Source organism: Bidens hawaiensis, unplaced genomic scaffold, assembly GCF_021521415.1.
Source record: "Bidens hawaiensis isolate Kalapana, Puna unplaced genomic scaffold, B.hawaiensis_p1.1 tig00030876_1, whole genome shotgun sequence".
NCBI lineage: Eukaryota > Viridiplantae > Streptophyta > Magnoliopsida > Asterales > Asteraceae > Bidens > Bidens hawaiensis.
The window spans coordinates 84,543-107,285 of NW_027495178.1; the positions used below are offsets into that span (position 1 = coordinate 84,543).

The window sequence follows — 22,743 nt, forward strand, 5'->3', positions numbered from 1 at the left end:
TGTTGAATGAAAATCTTGTCGGCTAATGACTAAAAAGTGTATGGGTCGACAAGATTGAAGGTGTACATTGTAAGAAAAAGTTGGAATAAATAAACATTTTGTTTATTTTGACTAGTCAAATAGGCATTTTCGTCATTTTCCGTTAGTACAATTTTTTATAACAATATAAGTCTATATAAAAGAAATATTAAATCATTTATTTATAACATATTATCATCAGCCACCGTCTGGTTATGACATGGGAAATGAAGTGTAATGGCTTTATTTTGACTTTTGCATTTAAATTGTATTCCACATCCTTACGTAATAATGTAACAAAATTCATTTAATATTACTGAAATATGGCAAATGAATAGTGAATTTCTATATAAAAGATGAGAAGTGAGTTGTTAAAATAAAAATGTTAAATTAATTAGGTAAAAGTTTTAATATTATTTCTCTAATGTGACATATGTTTTGCCTCTATCTTTTACTCACTCCTAATTTACAAAAAGTTTTACTTACATAATATTAAACTTAAAAGTTAAAACTTCTCATGATAGTATCAAAATGAGAACGCTTTTAAGTTATGATGTGATGAAAAAGAATTTGCAATTTAAAATAAGTTTCAAGCAGTAGAATTTGCTAATTTGTGGAAGTTGTTAAGTGATTATTCCTGACACATCAGTCATTGGATTCTAGGGATGTCTAGTAGCAACTATATTCTTCTTCATTTAATGTTATAAAATTTTATTTTAAAACGAATTTTAATAGTCCATATTAAACTGTAGTTTATTGTTATAAAACTATTTAAATCGAGAAAATATGTATATGATTTTTCAAAAATCATATTAAAGTATACTGACTTTTAAAAAAATTAAAAAAAATAATAAAACTATATTATGTACTCAAATACTCTTCTCATATTTACTTTTTGTTTTCCCGTAGTCGACTTCTTTCTTATTTTCTTTTAAAACAAAAGAATTATCATTCAGCGAAATAAAACTAGCAAGAAGCTAGAAACAACCCATAATCACACCAAGAAAAGCTACAAAGACATGAAGGGAATCACCAAAAAGACAACTAGCAAAACCATGAACACCACCATACCAAATCTAAAACCAACCGAGAAAATACCTAACGAATCACGGAGGATAAGTAGAAAAATATGTTCGGGCACGAACTGATTGGATCCGGAACCATACCAACCTTCATCATCGTAGGGTCGCAGACTTTTTTCTGTTTACCAAGGGGCCACGCATTATGGTTGCTTCCGTGATTGTTACTGTTTACAACCACACACTTAGTGCTAGGAACCTCCTAACCTTTTTTAGGAGTGGTCTTGGTTGCAACCTCAGAATGTTTAGGTGAACCCAACTCAATGATCTCGGTTGTATCATTTTGCGACGCCGAGCCCGAGTAAACTCAAAGATCCAAAGGATAGGGTGATTTAAGATCCGCGATAGCAGCAAAAGCATGGGCAATTGGAATAAGGCCTATGATGTCATAAATTTAATAGGCATATAATCAGTGTTGTAAAAATCCCGATTAATCACTAGCCTCCACCCCGCCGACTTGTTACCGATTAGTCCTCATTTGTCCAACATCGATCAAAATTGAAAATTTTATACATAAAACTTGGAATATATATGTATATATGAAAATTTACATATAAATTTCAATCCGATTAATCCCAGCCAATTCCAGCTAATCTAATTAATCGCTAGTCTCTACCCCCACCGCCAGACTAGCGTGCGCCAACTTTTACAACTCTGTGCATATTAAGAATATATATATATATATATATATATATATATATATATATATATATATATATATATATATATATATATATATATATATATATATACGGAATAATGCCAAGTGACCCATCATTAAGAGTGTTCAATGAAGGTCCAATGCCGCTTAAACACCTATCGAGCAGGCCAACCTGAAATGCTCGAGCGATCATTTATATTAGATAACAGTACAGTCATCCCCAGATTTCCCCGTATTCAAAGTAAATACGGATTAAGAGTATTATTTAAAATTAATACTTATTCGGATTATAAGTTTCAGCTTAGGTCGGAACTTGGAACAATGCTAATATGATTCTTTCTAGTTATAAATTATGTTTTCAAGTGTCCCTTTTGTGTATGGCATCGCCACTCCCTTTGGCAGCATCCTCCTAGAAAGGTCAAGGAAAAAACTTGTTCTTCTTCTGTAAAGAATTCTTCCAAGCGAAACCGGTGGTTTCTTGGTCACGACCAACTAAAGCTAAAGTTCCATTAAAGAGCGTTTCCACGGGTACTTATTTTTGACTAGACATGACACTCGAAGCAAGAGACCTCGGTACAACTCTAAAAACCTCACATTGATATCAACTCCACAAGACAATTACAATACAAACATACTGTTATTCGGTTTCATTGTCAATGTTTCATTGTCAAAGTTCGTTACCTTAGAGATAATACCGGTCACGTTCAGTTTACTATTATAAACATTTTAGCATCTCTAAAAATATAAAAAATATAAAAGAATTAAAAAGATCCCTCAGAATATATGTTCACTTTGGTATTATCTAGAATGAGCTAATGTTATCAACGTTGATAACAAAGTCCTAGATTGTCGTCTTTAATGTCTTATAAAATGTCGAAAGCTCTCATTGTTTCGGTTTCAACCGACTACTCATATTCTAGTGAAACATGTCTCAGGCAATCTGAAGGTTAGTTAAGCTTTTCGTGTTGCTAATGATGGCATGCGGTAGTATGTCGGTTTCCAGCCAGCCAACCACCCCGAGAACAGAAAGCCAGAGACCAAACATCCTTAACCGGTCAATCTCGGGTCAAAAGTTAAGACAGCATGCAAGAATGCAAAGAACATATTCAGACAACAATTTATGTTACTTTGCTAATCGAGTTAAGGCATCGATAAATAGACCAAAGTTGAAAAACAGCCGATCGATGGGCGTTTTCAACTCAAAGCTATCAAGCTCGATGACTCCACATGCAGTCAAGACAGATGACGGGTATTTAGAAATGGAGAAAAAAGAGAAAAGACGGGCTAATTGGGTTGAAATGCTAGTGGAAATTAGAAGCCGGTGGGTTCAGAAACAAAATAACGAGCCCGTTAGTGATGATGAGGAAGAGAAAGAATGTGAAGACGGTTGTGATGCAGATTACAGTGATGATGAAGACGATGTAATAATTAACCAGGAGACGTTCTCGGGAATGTTGAAGCACGTGTCGTGGTCTGATACCAAACACTTATCGCAACTGGCTTTTCTATGTAACATGGCCTATGTAATCCCAGAGATCGAGGTACGTTTTCTTTTAGGCCAAGTGTAGTGGGCGGCAATTATGGGCGAAATGTGGCGATTTTGGGCGCACCCCCCCCACACCCACCCCAAGGCGATTTTTGGGGCGATAGAGGGGGGGGGGGTATTTCTCGCCCTTTCTTCCTTCCCTTTTATTATTATTATAACCCACATTTTGCTGACTGGGCGCCACAGGGCACAAAACGCCCCATTTTGTAGCCCCTGTGTAGCCTTATATCTTGCTCACTTACTTTCGAATGCGTCGAAAAAAAAATTAAAAATGTATGATGTTCTTGTAGGAGGATGACTTAAGAAGATACTATGATTTGACATTTGTAACATCTTCATTGGAGCGAAAAGCATTAGCTGAATCAATTTGTGGGCCCGTTACAACTTCAGCAGCGAATAAGAGGGCTGAAAAACGTGTGACCCGTACCTCTGCTGCTTACGAGATAGCAGCCTCAGCAGCAACATATGTACAATCCCAAACAGGTGATGATATTATCTTACAGAAGACAGATTCTTGTCAAAGAGTGTATAATTCAGAGATGGCAGCGTATGTAGCGGCTACCACCATGACAGCGGTTGTTGCAGCTCCCGAGAAGGAAAAACAGGAGGCTGCAAAGGATCTTCAGTCGCTTCATTCGTCCCCGTGTGAATGGTTTATTTGTGATGATTCGAGTATATACACTCGCTGTTTCATCGTCCAGGTATTCAAATACATCAAACCGTGCGCTCGGATAAGAACCGTTAAGAAACTGTGATATGTGAGCGCTAACTATTTGATATCTTGACAATTTTAGGGCTCGGATTCGGTCGCATCATGGCAAGCGAATCTCTTCTTTGAACCGACTAAATTTGAGGACACGGGCGTGCTAGTTCACAGGGGAATATACGAGGCAGCAAAGGGAATATACGAGCAATTCATGCCACATATTATAGAACATATGAACCGATACGGAGAACGAGCAAAGCTTCAATTTACAGGTCACTCTCTCGGTGGGAGTCTTTCGTTACTAGTCAACTTAATGTTATTGACCAGGAATGTGGTCAAACCATCGGCTTTAAGACCAGTGGTCACCTTCGGTTCACCGTTTGTGTTCTGTAACGGTCAGAAGATTCTTGACCAGTTAGGGCTAGACGAGAACCATGTTCACTGTGTCATGATGCATCGAGACATTGTGCCGAGAGCGTTTTCGTGCAATTACCCGAACCATGTCGCGCAATTACTTAAACGTTTGTGTGGCACGTTCCGCTCGCATCCATGCCTAAATAAAAATGTAAGTATACAGAGTTTGCTATATGAAGTTATAAACTCTAATATCCTATATCTAATTTTCCTTAAATATGCAGAGTTTGCTATATACACCAATGGGAAAAATGTTCATTATCCAACCGGATGAAAAGTCGTCGCCACATCATCCTTTACTCCCACCCGGAAGTGCTCTATACACTATGGAGAATACAACCCGTGGTTCAACCAAAAACGCACTTCGGGCCTTTTTAAACTCCCCACATCCAATAGAAACGTTACAACATCCAGCCGCCTATGGTTCAGATGGCACAATCCTTAAAGACCATGACTCGAGTAACTACCTAAAGGCTGTAAACGAGATCATAAGACAACACACAAAGACATTTATCAAGAAACCGAAAGAGCAGAGGAACTTGTTGTGGCCATTGTTGACTTCACAGTCTCCACATCATTGGAGTCAAGAAACAAACCATGAAGAAAACAAGTTAAGGGTTTCGGGTCAAAAGAGGCTGATTACTACAGAGGCGGCGTGAAAGTTGAAACGTGATATGTCAAGGAAACTAGCATTAAACTAAACTAAAACTAACATAACCAGGTTTATGATGCTCATTAGAGATTTAGACTCTAATTTGTTCCTAACTAGTAGTTACAGTTTTGTAAATTATGTTATGTATTTACTTATAAAAATAAATAATAAAAATCCCTTATAGATTATTCCAACTTCTTACTTTGCTAATAATGTATGATCATATAATGTAAATTCTCTAATGGTACTTAAAATATTGTAAACAGAATATAGGTTATTTTTTCTTATGATTTATGAATGTTCAGTTTCAAACCATTAAAACTCAAATCACATTTATGAATGCAAACATTGTTGAACGGGTCAATCCATTTAAGACTTAAATAATCTAAATCAGATTTTTGCGATCGATTCTGGCTAATAAAGTACATAGCTACATACTATGTGTTTATCAAAGAAACAAAGTAGGAAATGAAAGTTACATGTTTAGACTATTTTCCTTCAGCAGCAATCCTCTTTCGTATTTCATGCGCAGTGTTGAATATCCCGAGCGTAGGCTGGTTGCACACGAAGCACTTTTTCTTCTTAGCATGATGCTGCATATCACAAAAAAAATCCTTGTTAACAGACGAAACATATAAGTCTAATGTAACATTAACAAATTATTACCTTTAAAGCACAATGCTCGCAGAAATAATGCTTGCACTTGGTCACAACCGCGTCGACAAATGGCTGCCTGCAGATAAAACAAGCAAACGGAAGCCCATCTTCATCATCATCTTCATCATCGTCGTCATCTTCATCGTCACCTTTCAGCGCCAGTTTCTTCTTTCTCGCCTTTTCCGCTTCATCCCAGTCCCTCTCCATCTGCCATCCCGACTTATAATCTCCACGATCATGCATAAACTTACACGAATCACCATACCCACAATACCCTGTCTCCTTATAATCCTTACAAATATCAGGTTGATAATCAAACCTCGCCGACACCCTTATATGAGCCGAAGCCCTCAACGGGCCATGCGACCCACCCGCTTTCTCGCTCGCAACTGTTTGCTCTCTCCTAAACCCAGCTTTATAATCCGTATACCCGTGAATCCCTTTATACAACTTCTCGTTATTACCCGAACTACCCTTACCTTTCAACGCCTCGTTCGCTTGTTTAAGAACTCTTTCCCTGATCGCCCTTGCGTCTTGTGAAAAATCAGTTTCGGTTTCGAGGGTTGCGGTTGCCCTGCTGTCGTTTTGAACTTGAATTTCTTTTGAAGAATCGAACTGGAAAATCGAAGACTTTGTATCTGCGTCTGGTTGTTGTTGTTTGGTTTGTTTTGATGACGCGGTAGCAAAGTGTAACTTATTGTCGGGTGCAATAGCCTTTTTCTTGGTGATTACGACGGAAGGTCCGTCATGTTCTCCGGCTTTCTCATCGTCTTCGTCTTGAGCTCGTTTTCTTATGTTTTTGTTCTTCGAAGGTTTTCTAAAAAAATTGCACACTGCATCAAAATAACAGATAGATAATTGTTAACAAATCTACAGTTTAAATTCTTATTAATAAAAAATAAGGCCTGTCACTATTATCAACAACCCGTAACCCAAACCGAGAGACTGTTAACCCGAACCCGAATTCACCAAACCCAAACCCGATACGTTCTAGTTCGGTTTGGTTATTGGTTACTCGTTTAGGGGTTTCACGTAGACGTGCACAAACCGTTAAAAACTTAAAACCAGTTTGGGTTGAAACCGGTCCGGTTTGGTCAACAAAAGTTAAAACCGGTATATGATCGGTTTAGGTTCGGGTTGAAAACGGTTTCTTGACCAGGTTACGCTCGGTTTCAGTTAGGGTTTTGATCGGTTTCGGTTCAGTTAACCAGTTTGGAACCAGTTTTAGTGGAGAAAATTACAAACTGATTCCTAACCTACAGTTTCAATCGGTTCCAAACTGATTTCTACATAATCAGTTTCGACTGGTTCAGTTTCAGTTTCATTTTCGGGTTGGTTTGGTTCGGTTAACCGGTTTATTTGCCCACCTATAATTTCAGGTATACTACGCCCTGTTTGCAGTGTGCGCATATAATGTATATATGCGCGGGCTCTCGGGGGACAAATGTGAAATTGCACTAATTTTGACGTTATTTTACTAATTTCGTGAAAATAACATTAAAAGTGGCGCAAGGTTACTTAGGCATATGTGGTGGCGTTGATAGCTGAAAGACACTAATTAGCCGGTGTCCCGATGATTGAGTTCTATGTTCCTTATGTCCAAGGTTTGATGCAAAACTACTATCGAGCCAGGGGTCTCACCGGAAGCAGCCTCTCTATCCCTATGGGGTAGAGGTAAGGCTGTCTACATCTTACCCTACCTCCTCGGACCCTACCATAGCTTTGCTATTGGTGGTATTTACCAGGTACGATGATGATGATAGTTTCAGGTATACCCGAAAAACTGATTCAATCGTTTAACATTCCATCACAAACTGTTGGAGGATTAAAATGTAATTCCAAGTTAGTTAGACGGTTAATAATAGTTAGAGGGTTAATACTGATTGTTCTAAAAGTGGAGGACTGATATTGTAACTTTTCTATTTTTCTTGTTTGTATAAACAGACTGAGTCAGTCTGTTAATTCAGTTCATATTTTTCTTGTTAATACAAACCCTAATATTCTTTCTGTATCTTCATCTTGTTCATCTCAATTTCTTGTTTCAATTCCTGGTACCTACATCAAATTGGTATCAGAGCGAAGGTGTAATCGTTCATATTACTTCAGTTGATCCAAACAATTGCCAAACAATTGATCTGGAGAACCGATTTCAACAGAAGTACACACGAAGATCTACAATGGGAACCCCTCAACCTCCGAGAGATAACTACACTTCGATCCCACTTCAATGCCCTGTTCTTACTGCTACGAATTACACAATTTGGGCAGTAAGAATGAAAGCCATATTCAATCTTCATGGATTGTGGGATGTAATCGAACCCACAGATCCGGCTCCGGTGAATCCTGATGTGAAAAAGAACAACGCGGCGATTGCGTATTTGTTCCAATCATTACCCGAGGAGATGGTTCTGCAAGTGGCTAATTTCACAACAGCAAGAGAAATTTGGGCGGCAATTAAGATCAGATTCATAGGTGCAGATAGGGTCAAGAAAGCCCGTTTGGCAACCCTAAAGAATGAATTTGACTCTATAAGAATGAATGATGGTGATAGTATTGATGATTTCGCTTCAAAGATGACGGCGATCGCATCGAAGGCTAGTGATTTGGGAGAGCCGTTTGAAGAGAAGAAAATGGTTCACAAATTGCTAAATGTTGTACCAGAGAAATTCATTCAGATAGTTGCAGGTATTGAACAATTCTTGGATCTTGACACAATGTTATTTCAAGAGGCAATTGGAAGGTTGAAAACCTTTGAAGAGAGAACAAATCTGAAGAATAAGCAAGCAATTGTTAAAGATGATCAGCTACTACTTACTTATTCTCAATGGCAGTCCAAACAGAAGGTGGGAGGTTTTAAGAACAAGAGATGGGGGAAAAATAATGAGGGTGAATCCAGTAATCGGTCAAATCAGAAGGGTAAAGATGGTGATCGAGATCAGTCCAAGAAACAAAAAGAGAGACCCAAGAAAGATAAGTGTTAAATGCTTCAAATGTGATCTTTTAGGCCATTATGCTAGTGAGTGTTCTGGTGTGAAGGTTAAGAACCACGAGGCAAATTTGTCACAAACTGAAGAAGATGAGGATCCTGCTTTAATGATGATTCAATCAGAAGTACAAAAGGAGAAGGTATTTCTGAATGAACTTAAAGTTGTTCCTTCAAACTATGAATCAGAAGTTTTGTCAAGCCAAGTGTGGTATCTTGACAATGGGGCTTCAAACCATATGACAGGTAATAAGTCTATGTTCTCAAAGTTAGATAAGAATGTAACTAGTAGAGTTAGGTTTGGAGATGGCTCTTGTGTCACAATTGAAGGAAGAGGGTCCATAGTCTTGGAAAGTAAGAGTAAAGATCAAAGATTACTTTCAGATGTGTATTATATACCACATTTGAAAAGTAATATTTTGAGTCTTGGGCAGGCCACTGAAGGTGGTTGTGAAGTAGTAATGAGAAATGAGTTTCTTTGGTTGTATGATAGAACTGGTAAACTTCTGTTGAAAGTGCACAGAACGCCAAATAGGTTGTATAAAGCAGCTTTAAAAATTGGTTCACCAATGTGTATGTTGGCTAAGATTGATAGTGAACCATGGCTATGGCATGGTAGGCTTGGTCATGTGAACTTTGAGTCACTTAGAGAGATGACAAGTAAAGGAATGGTGAAGGGAGTACCATTGATAAGTCATCCAACACAAGTTTGTGAAGCTTGTCTGGCTGGTAAGCATTCAAGAAACTCTTTTCCAGTACAGTCATTCTATAGGGCTGAGGTACCTTTGAAACTTGTATCAGTTGATTTGTGTGGACCCATACTTCCCACAACTCAAGCTGGTAATAGGTATTTCATGCTTTTGGTTGATGATTGTACTAGATACATGTGGTGTTATATGCTTAAGAGCAAAAGTCAAGCATTTGAATATTTTAAATGTAAGGTTGAAAATGTGTATGGAGAGAAGTTAAGAACTCTAAGGTCTGATAGAGGTGGGGAGTTTACTTCTTTTGAGTTTAATAATTTTTGTGAAAAAGAAGGTATCACAAGATTGTTGACTGCACCCTATTCTCCCCCAGCAAAATGGCACTGTTGAAAGAAGGAATAGGTCTATCTTGAACATGACCAAAAGTATATTGAAGGCTATGTCGATGCCTCAAGACTTTTGGGCAGAAGGGGTAAGACATTCTGTCTATCTCCTTAATAGAGTTCAAACTAAGGCCTTGAAAGAAATAACTCCATATGAAGCTATTAAAGGTAAGAGACCTGATTTGAAACATGTAAGAGTTTTTGGGTGTGTTGGACATGTAAAAGTAACAAAGCCTGGTTTAAAGAAACTTGATGATAGAAGTATGCCAATGGTGTATCTTGGAGTGGAAGAAGGTACTAAGGCACATCGGATGTATGATGCTATTAATAAGAAAATTGTTGTTAGTAGGGATGTAAAGTTTGACGAGGCTAGGAACTGGGATTGGTCAAACTATTTGAATGAGGTGAATGATGGGACTCCTAGTTGGGTTGAGTTCTTTGTCACAGATGATAGTTTTCAATCTGTGGAAGAGGAACCTCATGTTCATAATGAAAATGAAGATCGACCAGTGACAGAACTTGAACCAGTTCAAGCTGATCAATCATCTACAAGCCAAAGTGTAGGTAGTTCTGGTCAAGTTGAAAAGAGGTCTAGTAGAACTTCTGTTTTATCTTCTAGACTAAGTGATTTTGTGTTGGATGGTAATGTTAGATATGGTACTAGTCGACAAGATGATGTTAACCTTGTTGAACTTCTTCTTGTTGAATAAGGGGAACCCATGTCTTATCTTGAAGCAGTGAAAGAGAAGGTCTGGAGGCATGCAATGGATGAAGAAATTGAGGCCATTGAGAAGAATAAGACATGGATACTCACTGATCCTCCGTTGAAATGTAACCCAATAGGGTTAAAGTGGGTTTACAAATTGAAAAGGGATGCTACAGGAAAGATTACAAAGCACAAAGCAAGGTTAGTTGCCAAGGGTTATGTACAACAATTAGGAATTGACTTTGAGAAAGCTTTTGCTCCTGTTGCAAGGATAGAGACTATAAGGCTGTTGTTAGCTATGGCAGCCAAAATGGGTTGGAAAGTTTATCATATGGATGTAAAAGCTGCGTTTCTACATGGTGAGTTAAAAGAAAGTGTCTTTGTCAAACAACCTGAAGGGTATGAAAAGTAAGGGGCTGAGATGAAAGTGTATAAGTTGTCAAAGGCTCTTTATGGCCTAAGACAAGCTCCTAGAGCATGGAATTTAAGGTTGGATGGAGTCTTGAAAGAGTTTGGTTTCAAAAGATGCCAACATGAACAAGCTGTTTATGTGAGGATAAAGGCAGGGTCAACCTTGATTATTAGGGTATATGTAGATGATCTACTTGTGACAGGAAGTAATCAAGTGGAAATTCATGAATTTAAGCAACAAATGAGGTCAAAGTTTGAAATGACAGATTTGGGCTTGTTATGCTATTATTTGGGAATAGAGGTTTCACAAAGTGAAGATGGAATCATGATTAAACAGTCTGCGTATGTTGAAAAGATAGTCAAGATGGTTGGGTTGGAAGGTTGCAATGAAACAAAAACTCCTATGGAACATGGTTTGAAGTTATTTAAGACTGAGGGTGGAGAGGAAGTGGATCCAACTGAGTACATGAAACTGATAGGTTCTTTTAAGTATTTGACTCAAACTAGACCAGACTTGTGTTTTGCTGTTGGTTATTTGAGTAGATTTATGCAAAATCCAAGAGATGCTCATTTGAAGGCTATAAAGCATCTGGTCAGATATGTTAGAGGTACAATGCAGTTTGGCATTAAGTATGGGAGGCATGATGGTGGAGGTTTGGTGGGGTATAGTGATAGTAATCATTTAACTGATAGTGATGATGGGAAGAGCACTTCAGGGAGTGTGTTCTATTACAATAATTTTCCAGTTTCTTGGCATTCTCAGAAGCAACAAACTGTTGCATTGTCTTCTTGTGAGGCAGAATTCATGTCTGCAACCTCTGCAGCATGTCAAGCTTTGTGGTTACAAGGGCTGTTAGAAGAAGTGACAGGCAAGAAGCAAGAAATGGTAACAATCTTTGTGCATAATAAGTCAGCTATTGCTTTGATGAAAAATCCGGTTTTTCATGGCAGAAGTAAACATATTAATACAAAGTATCATTTTATAAGAGTGTATAGAGAAAGAACAAATTCGGGTGGAATTTGTTAGTGGTAGCATGCAAAAGGCTGATGCTTTGACTAAAGCATTGCCAAGGGTAAAGTTCACTGAAATGAGGTTCTTGCTTGGTGTAGAAGACCTACAAGACGCTTGGAATTAGAGGGGAGTATGTTGGAGGATTAAAATGTAATTCCAAGTTAGTTAGACGGTTAATAATAGTTAGAGGGTTAATACTGATTGTTCTAGAAGTAGAGGACTGATATTGTAACTTTTCTATTTTTCTTGTTTGTATAAACAGACTGAGTCAGTCTGTTAATTCAGTTCATATTTTTCTTGTTAATACAAACCCTAATATTCTTTCTGTATCTTCATCTTGTTCATCTCAATTTCTTGTTTCAATTCCTGGTACCTACATCACAAACTATTTAAAATTCTATAGTTATTAGGTGATAATTGCATATTTAATCTACTAATAATTTATGAATTAATAGATTTCTAGGTCAAATACTCTAAACCTGACAACCCTATAAACAAGGAATCAATTAGGTTTGGTTTAATAATTAGGGATTCGTGTAAGAGAAATAGATAGATAACGTACCTTGTTCGGTGTTTTGTGGTGGTTCAGGGTTTTCAGACATGGTGGCAGATTAGAACGTTTAGGGGTTTTGGATCTCAGTGGAGGTGATTATTGGTCGAATATCGATAACTAAAGTGAAATAACAAATTAAAAAAAAACAGACAGAGGCTACGCATTTTTAACAGCGTTTCGACTTTAGAAAGGAGTACTATTCAGGTAATGCTTAATGGGGCTTTTTAACTATTTTTCACAACATTATCACATTTTGTTGCGCATCAAAATTATTGCAAGGTATGAGATTTATCATGCATCGGTGTATGAACAGCTGATGTAAGTTAATAAGTCACAAATAAGTGTGTGAAGAAACCGAAAAAGCTGAAAAATTCAAACCGAAACAAAAACCAACAGTTTGTTTTATATTTTTGTAATAACCGAACTAACGGTTTGGTTTTGCTTTTCCATGTAATAAAAACCGAACCGAATTCCTAAATTTTTATTTATTTTTATTTTTTTATTTTAAGTAATTTATAATAATTTAATAAATATGCAACTCAAATATTTTTGATCAAATATATAATAGTCTATTAGTTAATAATGAACCAAATTATTTATACCTAAATTCATTATTTTTTGCTAACCTTTTTTTTCGGCCTTAAACTTTTAAGCCCAAATAGTAAAAACAGAAAAAACCGAAACCAAAATAAAAAACGAAAAACGAAACCGAACAGTTTCAAAAAATTCAAAAACCAAAGTTTTGGTTTTCGGTTTAGTTTTAGCCTAAAACCGCACTGAACCGCACCACACCACACCACACACACCTCTAGCCACAAATGGCTTCCCTCACCCATTAAATTAGTCTTTTGGGTTGAGTTCTTTTGTTTAATTTGTAACACATTTTATAATAGAAAACTTGTGTAATGTATAATGTCTCTTATTATTCCTTAAATCATTACCCGTTTAAGATACATATGGGTTTTATATTGTAAAAATGTGTGTTCTCCTATAAAATCTCATAATGCACCGAGAGATGGTGTAGGGGTTTTATCCATCTCTGTACTGTCTCATTACACACGACTTTATGTTTAGTTAATTTTGTTTAGTAATATGAGAATCGCATTACGATATATGAAATTACAAAACTCTTCAACTTTTTGATGTCGTAGGGGCTCCTTTCTTTATCGAGTCTTGTGATGAACAACAGTTTAGTATTATTACGAGGTATCAAGATTGTTGTTGCATGTACTTTTAAGAGATTTATAGAACGACATGTTTATATATCTACATTACCTCGTCCAAACTATTTGTTCTATGAGACATTCGAAATTAAAACAGTTATCATCTATATATAACTATATGTAACATGTTGAAGTTATTCAATTCAATGATTGAGTTATAATAAGAAGATTAGTTTTTTTAGAAATGATAAGAAATAATCTTGTTTATTCATTTTAGACTTTAATGGTTGAGATTAGATTAGAGTGAAAATCAAGTGTAAAATAATGGTAAGGGCATATTAGGAATAACACATTTGTTGACTTTCTCTTTCCACGTGCAAGACCCATGTCAAATTTCCCTATCATTTTAAAACGTCTATAACTTTTTTATACGACATTTTTTTTTCAAAACAATTGCACCTTAATAACGAGTGTTTTTTTTATATTTTATATGAGAACCATATTGCTATATAAAAATAAAAAATAAAAACCGTGGGTATTTTACAACTTGTGTTTTATCAAAATTGTGTTTTACAAAATTATGTTATACAATTATGTTTTATTTTTTCATAGTGTTTTTTGCATTGTGTTTTTTACATTGTGTAATTTAATTGTATTTTTCATTGTGTTTTTATTTTCATAGTGTTTTTTTCATTGTGTTTTTTCATAGTGTTTTCCATTGTGTTTTACCGGTGACTTTCCAGCGAAATTTCTGAAGACTTTTCCGGCAAGGTGGTGGCGGTGGGTGACGGTGGGCGGTGGTGGTTGTAGGAAATGAGTGAAAATTTAAGTGGGTTTTTGAAATTAAATTAAGTGGGTTTTTAATATTAAGATAGTAGACTAAAATACTTTCCTTCCTAGCCTTCTTAGAAAAATCAAACTTCTTATTTCCAGGATTTATTCAAAACCTATATACAAGTACAAGTATTGGTCGACAGTTTTGATGCCACATGAGTTGTTTATTACGGAGTAGATTGTATGTTTGCTTATAGATACCCTACATGGAATAGACCAAGTTATCTAAGCTATCTAGGCTTGTAAAATCGAACTCTGGTTTATGGCTCATATAAACTTTTAAGTTGTGTTTTATCTTACCGCATTGATTAGCAGGATATTAACGTGCAATTAATTTTTGGTTATTAGTTCTTAAGTAATCGTAAAGTTGATTTCACATAGGGTTTCAAAATACATTTACGTATATTGTCTACCTTCATTTACATTATTAACAACTTAATTCAATATTCTTATGTATTAGTCTTATTTTTTGAACTTGACAAGGACGAGTTGGTGATTTTCATATTATAACACATGAAGAATCGATAATGTTTGCAGTCCCATACGTAAGTGAAACAAACGTTGGAAGTAGCTTTCGCATTTTTCTAAAGTTATTGTCGATGCTTTATATTCTTTAACCTCCACCTGCGTTAAAAAAAATATTATGATCAATAATGACCAATGGACTTCAAAGTTCACAAGAAACACTATATAGAACAGTGAAAGCCTTGTAAAATATTGTGTACTGTTGATAAACTATTTATATGATCAGTAAAATCAAAATAGCCACAAAGGAAACGTAATAAAGTTATATCTTGTAACTATTGTAATGATATGACAAGAAACCTTGACAATATATTTAACAATTTACAACGTTTATGGTTCTAAATGGTTAGTTTTGATGAAATCGCAAGACAAACGACTATATTAATATGGTTTTGAAAAGCGACAAATCAATATGAATTTTTTGGGGTTTGTATTTGAACTTAATTTTCTTATCAAAGGCTATGGTTCGTATAATAAAAAATTGAACTAATAAAGATACTTGATCGATATTAGATGTGTATATAATCGCATTTTCCAAAAACAAAAGTATAAAAACAAGCTAAACGGCAGTTCTAAGCTCCAAACCATTGTAACTGTCATAAAAAAACATAATAAATCCCAAACTGGCCAATTTACTTTTGTTTGGACGGTTTAGTCAGTTTCAGTGGTTAGGGTGATGAAAGATCGAGTTGAACATACCTAGAACAATTGGTTTTGGCACTGATCACAGGAATTTTAATGTCGACCAAGCAGGCCTTTGGAAGTCGAGAGATATCAGAACCATGCAACCTATATTTTTCTATCGCAGTTTCCTTTAGGCAGCTACATGTCTTTTTTGCATCCTCGTCAGAATCTATTTTTCTAGCTACCGTTCCAAGGTTTAGACAACATGGCAACGGGGAGCTTCGCACACAGGAGGACAAGGCGAGGCTTTACAGGCATGGTGACAATGTTTCAAATGTAAAAGACACGGCAATAACCGAACCCTGAGATTTTCACATGAATGTATGTGGCCTTTGACTTGTGTATTTGGCCTAGCAAGTACCAAGAGAATCACAACATAACATATTATTTCGACTACCTTTTTCATGTTTCGTGTTCCTCATAAAAGATGAAGCTGTAAAACTAGAATGCCTTGTACTTATAGTATATGTATGTACGACAATTTCCTACCCATATAACTAACTTTTTCATTACGAAATCCAACCATTTGATGCATGGATTACATGATTGTTCATATAAGTATCATGAGTTTAAATGCGTGTGGCATTGCTAATACAAATTGGAGAGTTATATATGGTCATAAAATGTCACATTATATGTGCTAGTAGATGTTCTTTATCATTGTATAATAATAACCTTGACATTCATATGGAAATCCGAAAATAATGTAATGTATCCTAGTTGTTTAATCTTTAGTAAACATGAGGGATGCAAACAAACGAGTGAACACAAACAACATTAATTATTTTTGTTTATCTAACTTTAACCAAAGAAATAAACAAATATAAATGAACAATTCTTTACTATGTTTATATATCCTAATGTCAAGAAACTGACCGACTCACACCTCTTTCCTTTTCATCTCTTCAAACCTTCACATTACATTTTTTGGTCATTATTTTTCTAATGACATACATAAATGTAAACTTATAATATATTTAACCATCGAATTGCATTTTCTAGATGCATTCTTGAGCAATCTCGTTTTGAATTCGGATCCAAATTGTTTTTGAAGCTAAAAAAAAAGCTTTTATTAGTTACATCACGATTTTGTTATATTTTAACGCGTGAATGAATATTGACGTGTGAAAACTTGTTTAGAGATTTTTGTGAAATATAAACAGAAAGATTTTGATTTTGATGTTGATTTTTATTGTACCTGCTCTTTTATAAAAGATATTTAGTTTTTCTTTTCAGAACGACGACAGTCTACGATATGACTGGGTGGCCGCATATCAGCTTGTGCCCACCCCGGTTTGGAACCCTTAGAGAGTTTCTCCGAAGAACATAACCTTTGGTTTCCTTGTCTTCTCTGTATCGTTGGATGAACCTTCTCCCCTAATGCCAGTTGCATCGTATAGGAAGGATTCGGAGAAGTATAGGGAGGAGGTGGAGAAGTCGGTTAGGGAGTCGCTTGCTGGCGGGTTTTTGAAGAAGAGGAAAGGTGAGGGAGTGGAGGAGGATACGAAAGCGAAGAAATTATTATTATTATTATTATTATTATTATTATTATTGTTGTTGTTGTTGTTGTGGTTAGTCTATTGAATATTGATTGATTGATAGAAACTTAGGGGTGCAAACGAGCCTAGCTGCTCGTGAGTTACTTGAGATCAGAGTAATAAAAAGGATAAAAAACTCGTTTAACTATCGATTATTATTATTATTGTTATTGTTATTGTGGTTAGTATATTGAACATTGATTGATTGATACTCGAGATTAGTAACTTAAGATTTAGGGGTGCAAACGAGCCTAGCTGCTCGTGAGCTACTCGAGATCAGAGTGATAAAAAGCTTGTTTAGTTATCGAGGTAGAGTTTTGTATGGGAAGCTCGTTTAGACAAGTTGAGCTTTAACATGCCTTGTGTATGAGTTACTCGAGATCAGAGCGATAATAAGCTTGTTTAGTTATCGAGGTCGAGTTTTGTATGGGAAGCTCGTTTAGACATGTTGAGCTTTAACACGCCTTGTGTATTTTAAATTTTCTCTCCTTTTAACTTCTATGTATTAATTTAGCACTGCACAGCCGAGCTTTGGCTTGTTTAAGGTACTGCACGAGCTCGAGCTGAGTGTAGGCTCTTTTAAGGTTTTTTTTAAAAGTATAACAAAGTTATTAAAAACGTATATAAATTAATTTATAAAATAATAAATGAACCGAGCTCAAGTGTGAAAAAACGACTCATGAGCTGAGATCAAGGTTTAGAAAAAGAGCTCGGAACGAGCCGAGTTCGAGCGTCGTTGAACTCAGGCTCCGCTTGACTAGATTTGGTAAGGTTTATTGATTATTTTTTGTTATTTTCATAAACCGATGAATGCCGTAAAATTGTAGATAGAATTAAAGCTAGTTAAGTATTTGGAGGTTACTGCTAGTTGTTTATGCTAGGGCTTGTGTTGATGAGTTTAGAGGAGCATTTTTGGTGCAAAATGCAGGGTGAATGTTAAGAAAGTGTATTAATTGGTATCTATGAATATATGTTAGTATGTTACAAAAGGCGAAAAAAATATTTACATTAGTTGTGACCTGAGCTAGCATCAAACATGAAATGTTTTTATAATTTTGATTGCTGTCTTTTAAATCACACTCAGGCAATCGTTTTTGTTTTCTTAAGGGTGTGGTTGTGTGCTGTTTGAGAGATTTGGTTAGAGCTGTAACCAAGCTGATCCCATACAGGGTGGGCTCAGCTCGGCTCATTTATTTTAACGTGCTGAAATGTTTAGCTCTAACTTGGTTCGTCAAAAGCTCGAGTTAGCTAGTGTGCCATGCTCGTTTATTTTATAAAATTTTGTATTTCTGTATCCATGTTGATATGTATTATATATTTGTGTAAACTAAAAGTAATATTTGTAACATACATATGATGCGAAATTTACAAACTACACACACACATATTTTGGATTTAATATTAAACGAGCCATGAGCTAACCTTGGCTTGGGCTCTGCTCGAGACCAAGTCGGCTCGTTTATAAATGAGCCGATTTTGACAAAGCACACCATGAGGTTTTTGAACAATCTTAGATTTTGTAGACCCTTGACAATCATTAATGTTACCGTCTGACCGTTTTTTTGCCTTGAAAGAATGATATTGTGAGGATAGGCTATGTCTGTTCACACATGCTTTTTTCCGATCTGGATTGTGTCTGATGATAACTTAGGTTTTTGCTACTGATGTTCCGGTGAGAGGTTAAATGAAATATTTTTTGATAGAATATGAAGTTTTGGATGCTTCAAAGTTCAAATACACTGTTGTGTTAATTTTGCATGTCAATAACGTGTGTCTGTATTTGTTATGCAGGATGGGGAAGAGAAAAGTGGATGACAGTGACAGTGACGGTGATGACACGGATAAGGAAGATAGTGATGATGAAATGGGCGCAGAGAATGAGAAATCTGTTGTTACAAACAATGAAAACCAGTCAGACTCGAATAAGGAAGCAGATGAAAGTTTAGCATCTGTCACTGGTGGAAAAGTTGAAGGAGAATCTTCAGTCGGGTGCTCATCTGAAAGTGCATCAGAGGAAGAAAAGGAGATCATTACAGAAGAACATTTGGGATCCATTAAAGATTCTGAAGATAAACTTGAAGAGCACATAGTGAATAACTCAAATGATTCGGCTCCTCTTGAAATGGAGAATGACACCAAACCCGAATCTGGTAACTTAGAAGAAAAACAGTGTGAACTTCAAATCGTTTCAGATGTGAAAGAGACTACAACTACTGAAGTTGAAGTTACAATTTCTGATTCTAAAGTGATGACCGATAAAGAAAACGTGTCTGCAAAGAGTGACTGTGTTGACCTTGAGAAGCCACTGAACTTTGATGAGTTTAACTCGGCCTCAGAGTTAGAGGTATGCTTCAATCTAGACTGATCTCGTCCTTTGCATATGTCTGATGGTTTCTGCATTGTAAAAAAGTTATTTTTTTAGGTTGGTTCATTGTATGATTCCTTTTATTTTTGTTGATTTGTAGGTTCTAGGTTTGGAAAGGCTGAAAACCGAGCTTCAGGAAAGGGGATTAAAGTGCGGTGGTACTTTGCAAGAACGTGCAGCGAGGCTTTACCTTCTGAAAACCACTCCATTGGAGAAGCTACCAAAGAAGCTGCTCGCTAAGAAGTGATTCACTCGGTTTTGTATCTTATGTTGGAAGGTTCATTTGTTCTTTCTGCTCTGTTTATGCGTTAAACTCTTTTAGTTTGGAAGAACTCTAAACTCTTATAAGTTTCTCTACATGGTATTTTGTTTCAGTGTCATATGTCGTTGACAACTCCGTGCTAATGTGTTATTACTAATACAAAGTACTTAATATTTTGTTTCGGTGTAACGTGTTGTTGACAACTCTGCTAATGTGGTTTTATACTAATCCGAAGTACCTGTCTTTTGGTTTCTTAATGTGCAACTTGATGTTGATCTATGTGTTCACTTTGTTGTTTGTCTATGCTTTATTAACATTAGGAATAGGAGATTGTGCTTGCATAAATTAAGGTTATATGCATAGCTTAAGTATTTAGTTGACTGTTATTTTGATCCCCATAAATTAACTGTTGCCTTACCTCTCTTGAGTATAAAGTTAATTATCCATGACAATTTTACATTGTTAATATTTAAACATAAACAATACATATAATACAACCTAAGAAGCTATATGTACAACTTAAGAAGATATGTGTAAACCTTAGCAGCTTAAGTATTGTACAACAACTTTAAACCTAGATCCCAGAAACAAAATATACCAAAATTAAACCAACTAGGCAACTAGCGCAAATCAACCAAAATATGCCAAATCACCTATCAGCTACCTAAGTCGTCGTGAACTAACATTTTCAATATATAGACACGAGTGTTAGTTGGTCAAGATCATAAATACGAAACACTTCGTCTATCTCAAAAGGCGTCAACATTTGACATGGAACATAGGCAATAATAAAAAATTGAGAATAATCCTTGACAACAATCATAATCATTGTTAATGGGCAAATTGCATGGAAGGTAGAACAATTAAAAACACATAGTTGGTGATGATGAGGTGAAGTGTCATTGTTGCTGTATTTGACTTTTGACCAGTCATCTTGGCAGCCTCCATGTTCTCGCCTCTTTGAATTTTTAACTAGTTTTCTTTATATATCACTTTCCTTCACTATAAACATACTTCCTGGTACAACTATCTTGTCACCTTATGCTTTGGTACATTGCGCAGCGGTTGGTAGTTAATATTATCGTTAACTGAAAGGTCCATTTTACCCTTGAAACCAGTTACATGTTAATGTATATGAAATGTGTACTATATTTGCTGACATGGACATATAATAAGTTGAATAATGTATTTGTGCACAAAAAAATTAATTGTTTTTAACAAATTTATTAGTGAAAATGTCATTGACTGTTCTCGGATTTCCGATCTTTTATTATGTTCTTTGGGAAGAACTAAAGCAGGGAACAAAACAAAAAAAACATATGAACACGTTATGAGTCACACGAGCCCGGAGTAGGCGAGTTCCTGCAAACAGGACACGTCCCTCGCACCCTCAGCCACTCGTCAATACAATCAGCATGGAAGCAGTGTCGACACTCAGGTATGCATCTGACAATATCTTCAACATTGTAATCAGTTAAACATATGGAGCATGCTGCTTCTTCATGTCCTGGAAGCCGTTTACTTTCCCCTAGAATCACTTTCGTGTATGACTCTATGGTCAACCGGTCAAGACCATTGACCATACTGGTAGCAGTCTCTGATGGCACCATGCTGGAACCGAGTATCCCGTTTCTTGCATCCCACGTGGCCACAGTTCTGCGGTCCTTACATATATAACACACCAGGGCTAGTGAGGCTCCGATGGCTGGTAGACCTAGGGCTATCGCTACAACTATCACAGCTATCAACTGATGTTTATTGCCTGAAAATGTAAATCAGTGAGATTTTTGTTTAGTTTTCGAAAAATGAGGATTATATAGAAAAAATTTGTCTTTAATTTTTTTGGTATTGTCAAAGCATGCAACTTCTTGCTTTGTGGTATTTGTGTAACCGCAAATCCCGCCAATCGTTGTGCACTCTTTACAGTTAGGGTCATCCCATGACAAAGCTATATCCATATTTAGGTTAGATGTGATCCCGCCTTGATCTTGATACGGTGCTATCGGGCTCTGTATAGAACCAGTGATCCTGCACGCGGTTTGGTTAGCTAGTGCCAAAGCAAATCTCTCAGAAGTGGCTAAAGTAGAATGTGTAGAATTGCTTATGCAACCAACGAGGGTGTGACCAGTCATATCGACATCGATCGGGCAGGACAAAAGAGTATAGTTTCGGGTCGGGGAGCCCCAAAAAGGCGAGCCCGAAAGGTCTAAAGTTAACCTTCTAGCAGCTGAACAACCTGACGGGTCGTAGAGTTGGATAATTTGCAATCTATAGTCAATGGCTCGGACCGAAAAGTCTCCTGAATTTTGGATGTTTAGTAGTAGTTTTCCTTGTTTGTCGCAACCTAGGTTGAAGCCCGGGTAACCACAGATGCCGGGCTGTTGACCGACCACGCGGAACGGGAACCGGACCGAGTATGCGTTCGAGCCGCAGAAGGAAATCGGGCAGTCGAACGGTGATGATGATAATGAAGGTGGGAGAAGATAGAGGATGATTAGGAGATGAAACAAGGGTTTGAAATCCTCCATTGATGTTGATTCCAAGTATGGATAGAGAAGGTTAATAATGAGAACATTATTGCACTAAATCAATATATTTGACTTTTGTAAGGTCAAATGTGTGTCTTTTTGAGCCTATAAACAGCTAACCTACATTTGTTTATGGTTGTCAATGGTTACTTCCTTTGTATATTGGGGTAAAAGCTTATAATAAGTTTTTGTTAACACTAGGTATGACATAATGGCAATTATAATTTGATGCTATGGATGGTGATATAATAAAACTAACTTATAATAAATATGTTGTCATCTATTGACTTATTTGTGGTAATATAGCTAATTGATTTTAAAATATTAAAGTATAAACTAGTAAACAATAATCACCATCG

General features: G+C 36.3%; 3 protein-coding genes and 1 pseudogene across 3 annotated transcripts; 2 read left to right on the plus strand and 2 right to left on the minus strand.

Annotated features, from left to right (window-relative positions):
* The first annotated feature begins 2,442 nt into the window (after positions 1 to 2,442).
* LOC143581338 (phospholipase A1 PLIP1, chloroplastic-like) lies at positions 2,443 to 5,104 on the plus strand. The gene is made up of 4 exons (XM_077064158.1): positions 2,443 to 3,299; positions 3,595 to 4,005; positions 4,099 to 4,575; positions 4,649 to 5,104. Exons 1-4 carry the CDS (start codon positions 2,730 to 2,732, stop codon positions 5,081 to 5,083), a joined length of 1,893 nt encoding a protein of 630 aa, XP_076920273.1. The 5' UTR covers positions 2,443 to 2,729; the 3' UTR covers positions 5,084 to 5,104.
* Positions 5,105 to 5,406: 302 nt separating this feature from the next.
* On the minus strand, positions 5,407 to 12,598 carry LOC143581340 (zinc finger CCCH domain-containing protein 1-like). The gene is made up of 3 exons (XM_077064159.1): positions 12,495 to 12,598; positions 5,743 to 6,566; positions 5,407 to 5,669 (listed from the first exon to the last, which is right to left on the minus strand). The coding sequence occupies exons 1-3, from the start codon at positions 12,532 to 12,534 to the stop codon at positions 5,565 to 5,567; spliced, it is 969 nt and encodes a 322-aa protein (XP_076920274.1). The 5' UTR covers positions 12,535 to 12,598; the 3' UTR covers positions 5,407 to 5,564.
* Positions 12,599 to 17,071: 4,473 nt separating this feature from the next.
* LOC143581333 (uncharacterized) lies at positions 17,072 to 20,076 on the plus strand. The gene is made up of 4 exons (XM_077064154.1): positions 17,072 to 17,174; positions 18,314 to 18,455; positions 19,021 to 19,573; positions 19,695 to 20,076. Exons 1-4 carry the CDS (start codon positions 17,072 to 17,074, stop codon positions 19,839 to 19,841), a joined length of 945 nt encoding a protein of 314 aa, XP_076920269.1. The 3' UTR covers positions 19,842 to 20,076.
* A 1,108-nt stretch (positions 20,077 to 21,184) lies between these two features.
* Positions 21,185 to 22,407, minus strand: LOC143581334 (putative RING-H2 finger protein ATL21A pseudogene; annotated as a pseudogene).
* Positions 22,408 to 22,743: the final 336 nt, after the last annotated feature.

Coding starts and splice junctions, on each gene's coding strand:
- LOC143581338 (XM_077064158.1), top strand. CDS start 2,730: ATGATGGCATGCGGTAGTATGTCGGTTTCCAGCCAGCCAACCACCCCG. Junction 3,300..3,594: donor ATGTAATCCCAGAGATCGAG/GTACGTTTTCTT, acceptor ATGTTCTTGTAG/GAGGATGACTTAAGAAGATA. Junction 4,576..4,648: donor ATCCATGCCTAAATAAAAAT/GTAAGTATACAG, acceptor TTAAATATGCAG/AGTTTGCTATATACACCAAT.
- LOC143581340 (XM_077064159.1), bottom strand. CDS start 12,534: ATGTCTGAAAACCCTGAACCACCACAAAACACCGAACAAG. Junction 6,567..12,494: donor ACCACAAAACACCGAACAAG/GTACGTTATCTA, acceptor ATTTTGATGCAG/TGTGCAATTTTTTTAGAAAA. Junction 5,670..5,742: donor GCGAGCATTGTGCTTTAAAG/GTAATAATTTGT, acceptor TGTGATATGCAG/CATCATGCTAAGAAGAAAAA.
- LOC143581333 (XM_077064154.1), top strand. CDS start 17,072: ATGCCAGTTGCATCGTATAGGAAGGATTCGGAGAAGTATAGGGAGGAG. Junction 17,175..18,313: donor GTTTTTGAAGAAGAGGAAAG/GTGAGGGAGTGG, acceptor AATCACACTCAG/GCAATCGTTTTTGTTTTCTT. Junction 18,456..19,020: donor AAATGTTTAGCTCTAACTTG/GTTCGTCAAAAG, acceptor TTTGTTATGCAG/GATGGGGAAGAGAAAAGTGG.